Source organism: Moschus berezovskii, chromosome 9 (genome assembly GCF_049115385.1).
Source record: "Moschus berezovskii isolate FMDL1 chromosome 9, NW_MosBer_1.0, whole genome shotgun sequence".
Lineage (NCBI taxonomy): Eukaryota > Metazoa > Chordata > Mammalia > Artiodactyla > Moschidae > Moschus > Moschus berezovskii.
In genome coordinates, this window is record NC_142468.1 from 86,729,541 (window position 1) to 86,745,278 (window position 15,738).

The 15,738-nt window shown below is 38.5% G+C and overlaps 1 protein-coding gene across 2 annotated transcripts in view; it reads left to right on the forward strand.

Moving 5' to 3' along the window:
* The window catches only part of ERO1A (endoplasmic reticulum oxidoreductase 1 alpha), a 57,716-nt gene that overhangs the window by 13,730 nt on the left and 28,248 nt on the right, over positions 1 to 15,738 (forward strand). For both annotated transcript variants that reach the window (XM_055437448.2, XM_055437450.2), the window contains exons 4-6: positions 5,666 to 5,704; positions 12,443 to 12,519; positions 12,611 to 12,684. In XM_055437448.2, the coding sequence (XP_055293423.2) occupies positions 5,666 to 5,704; positions 12,443 to 12,519; positions 12,611 to 12,684 (190 nt within the window). The remainder of the gene's footprint in view (positions 1 to 5,665; positions 5,705 to 12,442; positions 12,520 to 12,610; positions 12,685 to 15,738) is intronic.

Sequence of the window (15,738 nt, forward strand, 5' to 3'; positions counted from 1 at the left end):
CATGGATGTACAAATTATATGTTTGAATCTCTACTTTCAGTTCTTTGGGGTATATACCTAGAAATAGAATTGCTGGATCATTTAGTAATTCTTAGTTCAGTTTTTTGAGCAACACCATGCTATCTTCTGAATTTGGCGATAAGGAGTTCGTGATCTGAGCCACAGTCAGTTCCCGGTTTTGTTTTTGTTGACTGTATAAAGCTTCTCCATCTTTCGCTGCAAAGAATATAATCAATCTGATTTTGGTATTGACCCTCTGGTGATGTCCATGTGTAGAGTAGTCTCTCGTGTTGTTGGAAGAGGGTGTTTGCTATGACCAGTGTGTTCTCTTGGCAAAACTCTGTTAGCCTTTGCCCTGCTTCATTCCATGCTCCAAGGCCAAATTTGCCTGTTACTCCAGGTATCTGTTGACTTTCTACTTTTGCATTCCAGTCCCCTAGAATTAAAAGGAAATCTTTTTTGGGTGTTAGTTCTAGAAGGTCTTATAGGTCTTCATAGAACTGTCAACTTTAGCTTCTTCAGCATTACTGGTTGGGGCAGAGACTTGGATTACCGTGATATTGAATGGTTTGACTTGAAAACAGAGATCATTCTGTCTCTTTTGAGATTGCATCCAAGTACTGCATTTCGGAATCTTTTGTTGACTGAGGGCTACTCCATTTCTTCTAAGGGATTCTTGCCCATAGTAGTAGATATAACAAACGTCCATCTAGTCAAAGCTATGGTTTTCCTGGTAGCTACATGTGGATGTGAGAGTTGGACTGTAAAGAAAGCTGAACGCTGAAGAATTGATGCTTTTGAACTGTGGTGTTGGAAAAGACTCTTGAGAGTTCTTTGGACTGCAAGGAGATCCAACCAGTGAATCTTAAAGGAAATCAGTCCTGAATATTCATTAGAAGGACTGATGCTGAAGCTGAAACTCAAGTACTTTGGCCACCTGATGCAAAGAACTGACTTATTGGAAAAGACTCTGATTCTGGGAAAGATTGAAGGCGGGAGGAGAAGGGGTCGACAGAGGATGAGATGGTTGGATGGCATCACCGATGTGTTGGGCATAAGTTTGAGTGGGCTCTGGGAGATGGTGATGGACAGGGAATCCTGGTGTGCTTTAGTCCAGGGATTGCAAAGAGTTGGACACAACTGAGTGACTGAACTGAACTGATGCTGTCTTTTACAGTGACTGCACCATTTTACTTTCTCACTTGCAGTGTACAAGGGTTCCAGTTTCTCCACATCTTTGCTAACACAGGGGCTTCCCAGATGGCTCAGATGTTAAAGAGTCTGCCTGCAGTGCAGGAGACCCAGGTTTGATCCCTGGGTCGGTAAGATCCCCTGGAGAAGGAAATGGCAGCCCACTCCAGTATTCTTGCCTGGGAAATCCCATGGACAGAAGAGCCTGGCAGGCTATAGTCCATGGGGTCGCAAAGAGTCAGACATGACTGAGTGACTTCACTAAAATTGCTAACACTTGCTATTTTCTGTGGTTTGTTTGTTTGTTGTTGTTTTTTGATAATAGCCATCCTAATGGGTATGAAGTGATAGTGTTGTTTTGAGCAGCTTATTTGTATACATGTAAATATTGCTACACATACGTGTCTAGTATGAGGAATAAGGCAAACGTAAAGTGTTATTTATGAGTATTTTATCATTAGCTGAGCGAAAAGCAAATTTTCAGTTATTTTAATCCTCATAGACATAGCATTTTGAAAAGTCAAGGGTTAACTTAGGAAATACCTTATGTCGCTCTGATTTAAAACATGAGCATATCATTAAAATGATATCAATTTAAATATTTCATTTTATTTCATTAACTCTAGTATTTATATTTAGTAATAGGAAAAGTATTTGAGGAAATTCAAATTTACCAAGTACTTTTTTTATATGGCTTTTTAAAACACTGAAACTATCATGGATTCTTATTAAAGACATTTAATTGTACTTGCACATTAAATGGGCTATTATTAACATTAGTCAGAACAAGCAGTTTGGCAATTATTGCAAATTTGAATCTCATCTGGCAACAGCATTACTTGTAATTATTTTAACACAGTGTAGAACTAGGGGTTGCCACCTTCAGAAGAAGATTGGAGAGGGCAGAACAACCTGAGAGACGCATAGCATAAAGTGATAGCTTATTGATTCCCAGGTTGACAGACCTACAGATGAAATCCATTTTACTGCACATCCTAGAGAAAACAGCCAAGTTTAGCATTTAAGAAATGCTAAAACTTAAGATGTTTATTATCTGACTTGAGCCCACAGAAATGCTAAAATAAAATAATTCGGTGAAAGCTAGCAATTTGTACTGAGAAACTGAGAGAACCTACTTATTTCACCTTCTGCAGAACTGACGTCAAGTGCCTTTCATGCCAATACCCCCCGCCCTTTTTTTTTGAACTGGGTTCATGATGGAGAGAAGTCTTTTTTTTTTTTTTTTAAAGATATTTGGGCTTCCTTGGTGGTGCAGTGGTAAAGAGTCTGCCTGCCAATGCAGGAGATGTTCTATCCCTGACTTGGGAAGTTCCCCTGGAGAAGGAAATGGCAACCCACTCCAGTATTCTTGCCTGGGAAATCCCATGGACAGAGGAGCCTGGCGGGCTACAGTCCATGGGGTAGCAAAAGAGTCGGATATGACTTAGCAACTAAACAACAACAGCAACAGATGATATTTATTCATCCCAAAAATATTCTTATATTTTAGTGTAGCAGAGGAGTGCCGTAATTAGACCGAAGACTCAGAAAGATTATTGGTGGTATTGTGGAGAGTAGGGAGTGGAAGATGAGATGGAGTGGAGACTGGTGAAGGACTAGCAATTAGCAAATGAATGTAATTTTATTCAATAATGAATATTTTTGAGGGTCTACTACTTTGGCCACCTCATGCGACAAGTTGACTCACTGGAAAAGACTCTGATGCTGGGAAGGTTTGGGGGCAGGAGGAGAAGGGGACGACAGAGAATGAGATGGCTGGATGGCATCACCGACTCGATGGACATGAGTTTGAGTGAACTCCGGGAGTTGGTGATGGACAGGGAGGCCTGGTGTGCTGTGATTCATGGGGTCACAAAGAGCTGGACACGACTGAGCGACTGAACTGAACTGAACTGTGTTCGTGGACCTGGGCATGTAAGATGGTCACTTGTTGTGACGAAGTACTGGAAGAGAGACACTAAGTGATCATTTCAGTACCAATGTGATAAGCCAGTAATGGGTATGCTGAAGGTGTACACACAAGGAGCAGAGGAAAGGGAGGGTAGAGGAGAGAGACACCAAGATGCTTCACTCCAGATGACAGCAGGGGAGTGAGCCGTTTTAATTCCTCTTAGGATAAGCCCAGGGACGGGGGAGCCTGGTGGGCTGCCATCTATGGGGTCACACAGAGTCGGATACGACTGAAGTGACTTAGCAGCAGCAGCAGCAGCAGCAGGACAAGCCTGGTCTCAGTTCTAATAGTTCCTAAGTAGGGCAGTCTATCACAACTAAAGAGTGATTAGAAATAATTTCAGATACTTTGAAATACTTGCTTCAGCCTCAATAATCAGCTGTCCCATCTAGCATTTATATTGTACATTACTGAAATCTTGACATCTCACTATTATAGTCTTCGTTATGTATCTTAGAAAGACATTGCAGGAATTCCCTGGCTGTCCAATGGTTAGGACTCCATACTTTCACTGCTAAGGGCCCGGGTTCAATCGCTGTTTGGGTAACTAACATCCCAAAAGCCACATGGTGTGGCCAAAAGAAGAAAAAAAAAAGGACATTGCATCATGAATACAGTGCAGTTATCACATGTGAATACATGTACAAGGTTAAACACAGTTAGCTCACTACTACAGGAGGTCTGCTGATGTTTTGTTAATACTTTTTTGAGCTAAATGAGGAACCAAGACCAGTTTCTTTTTGTCAGCACTTTGATTTCTTTTTTCAGTTCGTGTATATACTTGGTTCAGGTTATACATTGGGACACAATGAAGATAGAAAAATAATAAAAAATTGAAATTCTGTTCTTCCTACGGGGCTTTAATGGAGAAGGCAATGGCAATCCATTCCAATATTCTTGCTTAGAGAATTCCGTGGACAGACCTTGGAGCCCATGGAGGCTGGACTCTCTCTGAGAGTTATTTATTACCTTTACAGTTAATCAGAACAATGTTCTTTCACTTCCATTATTAATTGGCCAATGTGGAAAAGAAAAACAATATTCAGTGTTAGTCCGGGAATAAGAAATGAGCACTCTGGTGGTTAAGTCTTTTGGAGATTAATTAGAAAGATGTAGCCAATAAAAATGGTACATGTCCTTTGACCTAGCAATTCTACAAAGATTTTCACTTATAATTGGATAGATGTCCAAAGATGACCATAAAGCAGTACTGAATATTGTAAAAATGTCAGTTCTGCTGAAATCAACCTATAAATTTGGCCTGGTTTATTATTTGAAAAAATTAGAAACCATCTAAATATCTGGTCATAGGAAAAGACTGTACGTTGATCTAGTTCATAGTCTAGACGAGTACACAATAAAGTATTCATCTCTGTGTGGATCTTTCCCTTTGGAATCTATTTCAGGAATGCACTGAATATATTTAGCATTAGAATAGGACCCTGCAGTTTACAGAGCTCTCTCACATACATCATTGTCTCTACTCACAGCATCACTTTGAGGCTAGGTAGATAGATCCTCTGTCACACAGTAGTCAACACAGAACTAAAAGCCAGTACCATTTTCCTCTGAAAAGAACTGCTGCTGCTGCTAAGTCACTTCAGTCGTGTCCGACTCTGTGTGACCCCATAGACGGAAGCCCACCAGGCTCCCCTGTCCCAGGGATTCTCCAGGCAAGAACACTGGAGTGGGTTGCCATTTCCCTCTCCAATGTGTGAAAGTGAAAAGCGAAAGTGAAGTCGCTCAGTCGTGTCCGACCCTTAGCGACCCCACAGACTGCAGCCTACCAGGCTCCTCCATCCATGGGATTTTCTAGGCAAGAGTACTGGAGTGGCGAGTTCCTTAAAAAATGGTTGATTCCTAGACTGGAACAAGAGATATAAAGAGCCTGGAGTATCTTGTCATAACAGAAACAAAAAGTGCTGTTAAAGATTACTGGAGTAGGGACTTCCCCGTGGTCCAGTGGCTGAGATTTCTTGCTCCCAATGCAGGGGACCCAGGTTTGGTTCCCTAGTTGGGGAACTGGATCCTGAATGTGGCAACTAAGTTTCCTGCATGCTGAAACAAAGATCCAGCGTGCCAGCAACTAACACCCGACATAGCCAAATAAATAGAAATTAAAAAAAAAAAAAGATTACTAGGGTGACATATAAAAGACACCAGTGCAGCTAAAGACACAGGCCACATAAAAAAGACACAGGCCAGCACTTAGTCTCCTAGTGGTCAAATGTGGGACAGTTTGAGCATTAAGAAGAATAGTGGCTAAGATTCTGTTTTTATATTTCCATGCTCTAATATGTGTAATCAATCCAGAGCATAACTTATTGAATTTTTTATTTTTAAGAAATGATATAAAAACTGCCTAACTGTTCTCAGTTAAATATTAGCCTGTTATCTTCAGTTATTTGTTCTGTGAATTCTTCTCATAAATCATAGAACTATAAAACATTTTTTCAGAAGATAGAATAACTGTCATCTAAAAGTATTTAAATTTTTTTTCAGGATGAAGTTCCGGATGGAATTAAATCTGCAAGCTACAAGGTATGTATATATACTTATTAATGTGTCTAATATTGGGCAAAACTAAAAAAACTCACTTCCCCTACCAAGTAATACCTCACTTCTCTGCTTCCCTGTACAGTGATACTCCTTGAAAGTTATTTGTACTCAGTGGCTCTAATTCTTTTTTCCTCCATTTTCTTTAACTTTTTTTTTTCAGTTAAAGCATAAAAGAAAAATAAAAGTAGGGGGGAACCCCAAATTGTGTACGCATCACCCAGCTTAAGGCATTACCAGTATATACAGTCAGTCTTGTTTCATCTATCCCTTCCACTCCAATCTCCCAATTATTTTAAAGCCAGTCTGAGATAAATCATTTTGTTTACAAATACTTCGTATGCATCTCTAAGACAGATGATACTTTAAAAACCGCACATAACCAAAGTCAGGGTTCCAGTCTCTCTTGTTTCGTAAATGCCTTAATGTATGTGCATGCGTGCTCAGTCGCTTCAGTCCAACTCTTTACAACCCTATGGACTGTAGCCTGCTAGGCTCCCCTGTCCATTGGATTTTCTGGCGTGGTTTGCTGCGCCCTCCTCCATGGGATCTTCCTGACCCAGGGATCAAACCTGCATATCCTGCGTCTCCTGCATTGCAGGCAGATTCTTTACCCACTGAGACACCTGGAAGCCCTTAATAGTCGATTTCAAATAGGATTCACACATATTCCACACATTACACTTGGTATGGGTCATACCTGTTATATGTCCTAAGCTCCGAAGGTGCTATTTGACTGGTCAGTGAAAAACCTGGGGAATTATAGATTAGGTTTATGAGAAATATGTATGAGAAGCAGAGGATGAGTAGTCCTGCATAGAGAGAGTAGTCCTATTTTACAGTGGATTTGCCCTTCATTGCATGGGTGCACATCAACCACCTATTACTATTTAGTACTTTTAAAATTTTACAGTGAATCTTTTTGGCTGAAAGAACTAAAAGAAGAAAAAGAAAGTACATGTTTAAGGAAAAATGAAATACTGAATTTCCACTTCTCACAGCAGTTGATGATGATATATAACGCACACAAGGGTTATTGTTTACCATCCATAAGAACCATGAAAGTATCACTGATCATATGAAAATCAAAACACACAGATCTGCTGACAAAGCCTGAGCATCTACTTTGTAAGTTAGTGGTTGTTTTAAGAAGAGTGTGTGTAAGACAGCTTAACATGTGCAGCTGTGGACGATACATTTACATATCTTTTTGGGATGTGTGATTTTCCATTTAGACTAACTGTTCTAAATTCAAATTTTCTGATATTTTATTATGAAAATTTTCATACATACAACCAAGTTGAAGGAATTTTCCTGTGAATACTGTCATACTAATCACCTAGATTCTACTATTAACATTTTCATAAACTCACTTTACTACATATCTATCTGTTCATCCTTCTAGCCGTCCATTAAACCATTTTATTTTTTGGATGTATTTCAAATAAGTTGTAAGCATCAGTACACATTGCCCTCACTATATGTCATTAACTAAATATATACATAACTAGAAGTGTATCATTGAGTAGAGTCTAATATTTGCTTACATGTACATTTAATAAAATTGATATACAATGAAGTGCACACATCTTAAGTGTGTATTTGTTAAATGCATACACCTTTGTAACTTATGCTTCTGTTTCAATGCAGAACATTGCTGTTACTAAGTTGTTTCATACCCCATCCCAGTCAATCCATACCCCTTCCCCAGAGGCAATGACTGTTCTGCACTTTTTCTGTGTTAGATTTAAACTAATTTGGATCATTTTTGATTCTGCATTTTTTATTCATGCACAAAGAATGAAATCATAGCTATTAATGTTTTGGCTCCAGTGCAGAGCTTTGCATGTAATTAAATGATGCCATCATCAGCTGTTTCAAATAATCATTTTAATTCCAGAATTTAAAAAAAAATTATTTATTTTTGGTTGTGCTGTGTCTTTGTTGCTTTGCATGGGCTTCTCTAGGGTGCAGGCTCAGCAGTTGTGGCATACAGGCTTTAGTTGCTCTGAGGCATGTGGGATCTTCCCAGGTGAGAGATTGAACCTGTGTCTTCTGCATTGGCAGGTGGATTCTTATCCAATGCACAACCAGGGAAGTCCCAGAAATTGTTTGATTTTTTTTCATTCAGTTGATGCTCAAAGTAAAATTTTCAGAAGTTCATTCTGTTGAAAAAAAGCATTTGTCACTGAATGTTAGTATAAATTCATTTAAAGTTCAAAATTGAAGATGAAGTATTTGTTTTGTGGGGATGATACACATATTAAATTTTGATGAAACAGTGTCCTGCTTCCCTGGTGGTCCAGTGGCTGAGACTCCATGCTCCCAATGCAGGGGGCCTGGGTTCGATCCCTAGTCAGGGAACTAGATCCCACATGCTGCAACTAAGAGTTTGCAAGCTACGACTAAAGACACATTGCAACTAAGACCTGGCACAGCCAAATAATAAAATATTAAGGAAAAAGAAATGGTGTCCTGGTAAATCAAGAAATGTCCGTACTAAATCAAGAAATCTTACTAAATCAGAATTGTAACTGGTTGAGGTACATACATAATTTATAATTGTATCCCAACATGCTGTGATATGTTACTACTTAAGATAGAAGTTACTACTTCTATCTATTTGACAATTACTATTGTCAAAATATATAGGAGATGCTTAAGGACTGGGAAGCCTAGTGTGCTGCAGTCCATGGGGTCGCAGAGTCGGACATTACTGAGCAGCTGAACAACAAAATAAGATTTTGTATTTATATATACACTAAGTAATGACTATAAAGTTTTGGGGATGAAGCTTATGCTGAATAAAATATTACTTTAGCATGGTAGTGGACTTTCTTTGCTCTCCATCATCAATCCAATTTTATAAATGTTTGAGCCTTTGAAGAACTATTTTGTTAAATAGTCCAAGAATCCTTCATTGGTATTGATCATTTTTAAATAAATGAGCCCTCTAAATGTTGGTTGCATTTTCAAAATCAGTAGAAAATCATTATTCAAAGTATCTATTGGTGGACTGCTTAAAGAAAAGAACAAAACAAATTTCAGCTTTTGAAGCTTTAGCAAGTTGTACTTATTATAACAAAGCTTGTAAACAAAGACCTGGATATTCATTGATATGAAAAGTAGGAAAGAACTTTACATATTAAGTGAAGAAAGCTCAAATGGTATACTAGATTAAATTCTGAAATTTTACAATTGTGTTTTGGAGACTCTCCCCTTGTGGGAAGAGTCTCCTCTTGATGAACTCTTGCTTTTAACTGGGTAAATTTATATTCTGAGCTATGAGGGAAGCCCAAATTCTGACCTGAAATGGATTTAAATTAAGAAAGCTTATAATTTCATTGCTGTTTGCAAAACATTTAAAATAATTAAAAAATAAAGATAATTTATTTGATGATTTTTGTCTTATTTATTAAAGAGATGTACTTAGAGGCAAAGAATAGAACTGTGAAAATATGTGGGCTAAAATATTTTCATATATTTACCTGTAGAAGTAATATTTTTCTCAGTTAAAGTGAAAGTGGCTCAGTCGTTTCCAACTCTTTGCAACCCCTCGAACTGTAGCCTGCCAGGCTCCTCTGTCCATGGGGATTTTCCAGGCAAGAATACTGGAGTGACTTGCCATTTCCTTCTCCAGGGTATCTTCCCAACTTAATGATCGGACTTGGGTCTCCTGCATTGCAGGCAGACTCCTCACCAGCTGAGCCAGGAGGGAAGTCTTCTCAATTAAAAGTTGCATCGTTAGAGAAGAGTCAGTTGAAAGTATGGATGATTTCAAATTAACCTTAAAATTAACGTTGAAGAAGATTGTGGGCAATTTTGTAAAACATTGAAAATAATAAGCATTTTAGAAAAATTATTTTTCTTCAGAAAAAATGCCACTGACATATTTTTGAGACAGATATGACTTACAAAGCTGACTAAGTTATTAAATAGGAGCTGCTGCTGCTGCTAAGTCGCTTCAGTCTTGTCTGACTCTGTGCAACCCCACAGACGGCAGCCCACCAGGCTTCCCTGTCCCTGGGATTCTCAAGGCAAGAACACTGGAGTGGGTTGCCATTTCCACCTCCAATGCATGAAAATGAAAAGTGAAAGTGAAGTTGCTCAGTCATGTCCCAGTCTTAGCGACGCCAGGGACTGCAGCCTACCAGGCTCCTCCATCCATGGGATTTTCCAGGCAAGAGTACTGGAGTGGGGTGCCATTGCCTTCTCTGAAATAGGAGCTAGGAATAGTTATTTTATTTAACTTACATTTTAATATTCAGATGCTGCTGCTGCTGCTGCTAAGTCGCTTCAGTCGTGTCCGACTCTGTGCGACCCCACAGACGGCAGCCCACCAGGCTCCCCCGTCCCTGGGATTCTCCAGGCAAGAACACTGGAGTGGGTTGCCGTTTCCTTCTCCAATGCATGAAAGCGAAAAGTAAAAGTGAACTCGCTCAGTCATGTCTTAGCGACCCCATGGACTGCAGTCTACCAGGCTCCTCCATCCATGGGATTTTCCAGGCAAGAGTACTGGAGTGGGATGCCATTGCCTTCTCCAAATATTCAGATGACACCACCCTTATGGCAGAAAGTGAAGAGGAACTAAAAAGCCTCTTGATGAAAGTGAAAAAGGAAAGTGAAAAGGTTGGCTTGAAGCTCAACATTCAGAAAACAAAGATCATGGCATCTGGTCCCATCGCTTCATGGCAGATAGATGGGGAAACATTGGAAATAGTGTCAGACTTTATTTTTTTGAGCTCCAAAATCACTGCGGATGCTGATTGCAGCCATGAAGTTAAAGATGCTTATTCCTTGGAAGGAAAGTTATGACCAACCTAGATAGTATATTAAAAAGCAGAGACATTACTTTGCCAACAAAAGTCCATCTAGTCAAGGCTATGGTTTTTCCAGTGGTCATGTATGGATGTGAGAGTTGGACTGTGAAGAAAGCTGAGCGCCGAAGAATTGATGCTTTTGAACTGTGGTGTTGGAGAAGACTCTTGAGAGTCCCTTGGACTGCAAGGAGATCCAACCAGTCCATTCTAAAGGAGATCAATCCTGGGTGTTCATTGGAAGGACTGATGCTGAAGCTGAAACTCCAATACTTTGGCCACCACATGTGAAGAGTTGATTCACTGGAAAAGACTCTGATGCTGGGAGGGATTGGGGGCGGGAGGAGAAGGGGACGACAGAGAATGAGATGGCTGGATGGCATCACCGACTCGATGGACATGATTTTGAGTGAACTCTGGGAGTTGGTGATGGACAGGGAAGCCTGGCATGCTGTGATTCATGGGGTCGCAAAGAGTCGGACACGACTGAGCAACTGAACTGAATTGAATCACAATAATAAAGTTAAACAACTTTTGCTTAAATATAGATAGGTATATTAAAATATACAAATATATGTATTTGTTTACTTTTTGATAAGTATTTTAAACTTTTTTATTTTGAAATAATTTTTAACTTATTGAAAATTTGCAAGATTAATATAAAGACATTTTGTACACTTTTTATAAACATTGACTAATTTTTAATATTTTGCCTCAACTGTCTTAGCATGCTTAAATACATAGAGTTTTTTAAACCATTTAAGAGTTATACATCCTATGCCTTTACCCGTTTATACTTAATTATGTATGTGTGAGCACATGCTCAGTTGTGTCTGACTCTTTGCAACACCAAGGACTGCAGCCCTCCAGACTCCTCTGTCCATGGTATTGCCTGGGTAGGAATATTGGAGTGGGTTGCCATTTCCTTCTCCAGGGGATCTTCCCAACCCAGGGATCGAACGTATGTTTTCTGCATTGCAGGCAGATGCTTTACCACTGAGCCACCAGAGAAGTCCTAATTATATATAAAAAATAATTTTATTTTTGAAAGTATTTTTTGAGTTGAATTGCCTTTAGGTTGACCAATGTGATGAAACAAATCATTTCAAGCAATTATGTCATTTCAGTTACTTCAGTGTTCACTTTTATCCTCAAAAGAGTCCTTGTCTGGACAGTGATTTGTGTGATTATCCTTACAATAAGGACATAATAGGTACTCAGATTTTATTTGTTGAGTGATTGAATTTGTGGTCTCCTGCTTCCAATGTCATCTTTTAGCTGTATGGTAGTGATGCCTGGTATGTTGTGAAGTCTCATGATCCATACTTACTTCCCTTGTACACAGCAAGCAGAATCCATATCGTGACTTTGACTTTGCAAAGAAATACAGTTGTTCAAGAATGTATTTTAAGCACCTAAAGATACTGGAGTATTTTTTATAAGACTTGGTAGCCTCCAGGGCATTTTTAGAATCATGGTATTTAGAGTTGAAATAGATCGTAGACACACATGATCTAGCCCAACCACTTATTTTATGGAAAAGAAAACTGATACTCACAATTAGGTCATTAGAAAAGTGGAACACTGCCCCATGACTCCTTACCAACTGACTTCTTTAACCTCAAAGATTTTCTTAGTGGACATTTTGATAGTTGTTGGACTATAAATTATTCTTTATTTTGTAAACATAATAGTAAATTGTGTTCTCCAACAAAACAAAGAGCAAAGCCTTTTACTTATATTTTAGCTTCAGGAGGAATGTGAGGTTTATTTATTTATTTTTTCTTGTAAAGTTTTGAAACCAAGGGGATGATGCTAGCTCTAAAAGAACCTCAAATTCCTTAAGTCTCTTAAAAGTTTTTAAAATACAAATAATTGAATTCTATTTCTTTCCCTTTTGTTTCAGTATTCTGAAGAAGCCAATAATCTCATTGAAGAATGTGAGCAAGCTGAACGACTTGGAGCTGTGAATGAATCTCTGAGGTGTGGTATTTTATTTGCAGGAGTATTTTATGCTTTTTCAGGTGAAATGTTAACTTAAGAAAAAGAGTAACTCCATTTTCTTTGTTTAAAGTGAGGAAACACAGAAAGCTGTTCTTCAGTGGACCAAGCATGATGATTCCTCAGACAACTTCTGTGAAGCTGATGGTATAACATTTTTTATACTATGCATGTTAAGATTGTACCTAAGGAAAAATAGTCTTTTGAAATAATTTAAAGAAAAAAATCCTCGGTTTCTAATAGTTTGGCAGTTCCTCAAAAAGCTAAACACAGAATTACCTTGTGACTTAACAGTCAGCTCCTCAGCATTTACCCCCAAAAGACTGAAGACAGTAAAGCAGATACTTGTACACCCTGTTCACAGCAGCCCTATTTGCAACAGCCAAAAGGTGGAAGCAACCCAAGTATCCATCAGCAGATGAATGTGTAAATTATTATACACATACAATGGAATGCTATTTAGCCATAAAAAGAAAAGAAGTTCTGATACATGCCGCAGTATGGATAAACACTAAAAACATTAGGCTAAATGAAATAACCCAGGTGCAAAAGGACAAGTGTCCTGTGACCCCACTTACATGATATATCTAGAATAGGCAAACTGATACAGGCAGGAAGTGGTTTTAAGTTACCAGGAGTTAGCAGGAAGGAGAGTGGAAGTTATTGCTTAATGGTTACAGTCTCTGTTTGAAATCATAGGAGAGTTTGGAAACAGTGATGATGGTTGCACAACATTGTGAATATAATTAATGCCACTGAATTGTAGTCTTAAACATGGTTAAAATGGCAAATTTCATGTTGCGTATATTTTACCACAGTCAGTTCAGATCAGTTGCTCAGTCGTGTCCGACTCTTTGCGACCCTATGAATCACAGCATGCCAGGCTTCCCTGTCCATCACCAACTCCCGGAGTTCACTCAAACTCATGTCCATCGAGTGGGTGATGCCATCCAGCCATCTCACTCTCTGTCGTCCCCTTCTCCTCCCGCTCCCAATCTTTCCCAGCATCAGGGCCTTTTCAAATGAGTCAGCTCTCTGCATCAGGTGGCCAAAGTATTGGAGTTTCAGCTTTAGCATCAGTCCCTCCAGTGAACACCCAGGATTGATCTCCTTTAGAATGGACTGGTTGGATCTCCTTGCAGTCCAAGGGACTCTCAAGAGTCTTCTCCAACACCACAGTTCAAAAGCATCAATTCTTCGGCGCTCAGCTTTCTTCACAGTCCAACTCTCACATCCATACATGACCACTGGAAAAACCATAGCCTTGACTAGACGTACCTTTGTTGGCAAAGTAATGTCTCTGCTTTTTAATATCTATCTAGGTTGGTCTTCCTTCCAAGGAGTAAGCGTCTTTTAATTTCATGGCTGCAATCAGCATCCGCAGTGATTTTGGAGCCCAAAAAAATAAAGTCTGACACTGTTTCCACTGTTTCCCCATCTATCTGCCATGAAGCGATGGGACCAGATGCCATGATCTTTGTTTTCTGAATGTTGAGCTTCAAGCCAACCTTTTCACTCCCCTCTTTCACTTTCATCAAGAGGCTGTTTTAGTTCCTTTACCACAATAAAACAATTTAAAAAGAAAATCCAGTTTCTGGAAAAAAAAATCACCTCCTGAGTTTGCAGTTCTGTGTACTAAGTAATATGTATATTTAACTTTTGTAATATATACAGGTACTTTGTGTAACCTGCTTTGTTATACTTACCTTGGATTGTTAAATATTTTCCTTAATGATGATTTGTGTTGTCTTTTGGAAAGAAAATGATGAACCATGAATTATGTCTGTGACATTTAAATAAAACCAAGCCAGAGCTCTGATATGATTAAAATCTAGGAGTCCTAGAACGCATTAGAACCATTTGATTTATGGATTTTTTAATTAGATTTATAGATTCTCCCAGTCTTCCATTGTTTTTTTTTTAGTATCTCCTTTTTTGTAAGTTTACTTTTTAGCATTTTAATTGGCTCAACAAAATTAAACTGAGTTGAGTTTTTGTATCCTTCTTTGCTTCTTTTGGAACGGACTAATGATCTTTTTAAAAAAATCAGTGAAAAGAATGATATAGATCATTTTAATTATAAGCAAAAGATGAATCTGAAATACCCCCCTCCCCGAAATAGGGAAAGTACTCATTTTTAATTTGTGGCTTCATTTTGGGAAAAAGAGGTAAGTAAACTTGACAGGGAGGCCTGGCGTACTGTGATTCATGGGGTCGCAGAGAGTCGGACACGACTGAGCGACTGAAACTTGACTTAATGAAAACCATGACTGTATTTTAACAGATATACACCTGTAATCCATTGTTTCTGATTCCCAAATGTGAGACTTTGAACAGTGACTATTTTTCTCCTTTGATTTAGTGCAGATTCACTCTGTGTGAATATTCATGTGTTTTTATTACAGAAATATTTTTGTGTTTGTTTAAAGGTTGCTGCCCCAGTCTCTGCTGGAAAAGTATTCAACATATGTTGCGTGTACTATATTACTGTTCTAAAATCTGAAAAGTTCTGAATTTCAAATCACATTTGGGCCCAAGGGTGTTGGGTAAAGAACTGTGGACTTATACCTAGTGTTAGGCCAATAAGGAAAGGATGATAAAATGCTCTCCCAACCCTGATTTTGCCATCTTTTCTGCAAGGATTCTTTGGCCTAAATATTACTATATTAGATAAAATTCACCTTGTAACATGGCAACTTATATTTTTTTTAGACCTGCAGTATTAGGGAAAGAATGGAACTGCCTTTACCACAGCATCCTTTTAAAGCTACATGCTTACTTTTGTGTCACAAATCAGTAATTCACTCCGTATATGATGGAGTTCTGTTATCTTGGCTGAATAACTTGTCCACATGTATTTGTTTCTTCTCTTACAGGAGGGTGAATATTTTTTTAAAAAAGGACAGCTTTATAAGGAATAAATAATGTATGTAATGGTAGGTAGAGGATAGGTATTTTGTAAATTTTTTTCATATATTATTTTTATTTTTCTTATAACAAGTCTATAAGGTAAGCATTTTTCTTACTTAGGACTTTTTGTTTTTAATAGCCTTTCAGTATTTTATTTTTTTAAAATTAATTAATTTATTTTAATTGGAGCTAATTACTTTACAATATTGTAGTGGTTTTTGCCATATGTTGACATGAATCATCCACGGGTGTACATGTGTCCCCATCCCGAATCCCCATCCCACCCCCCTC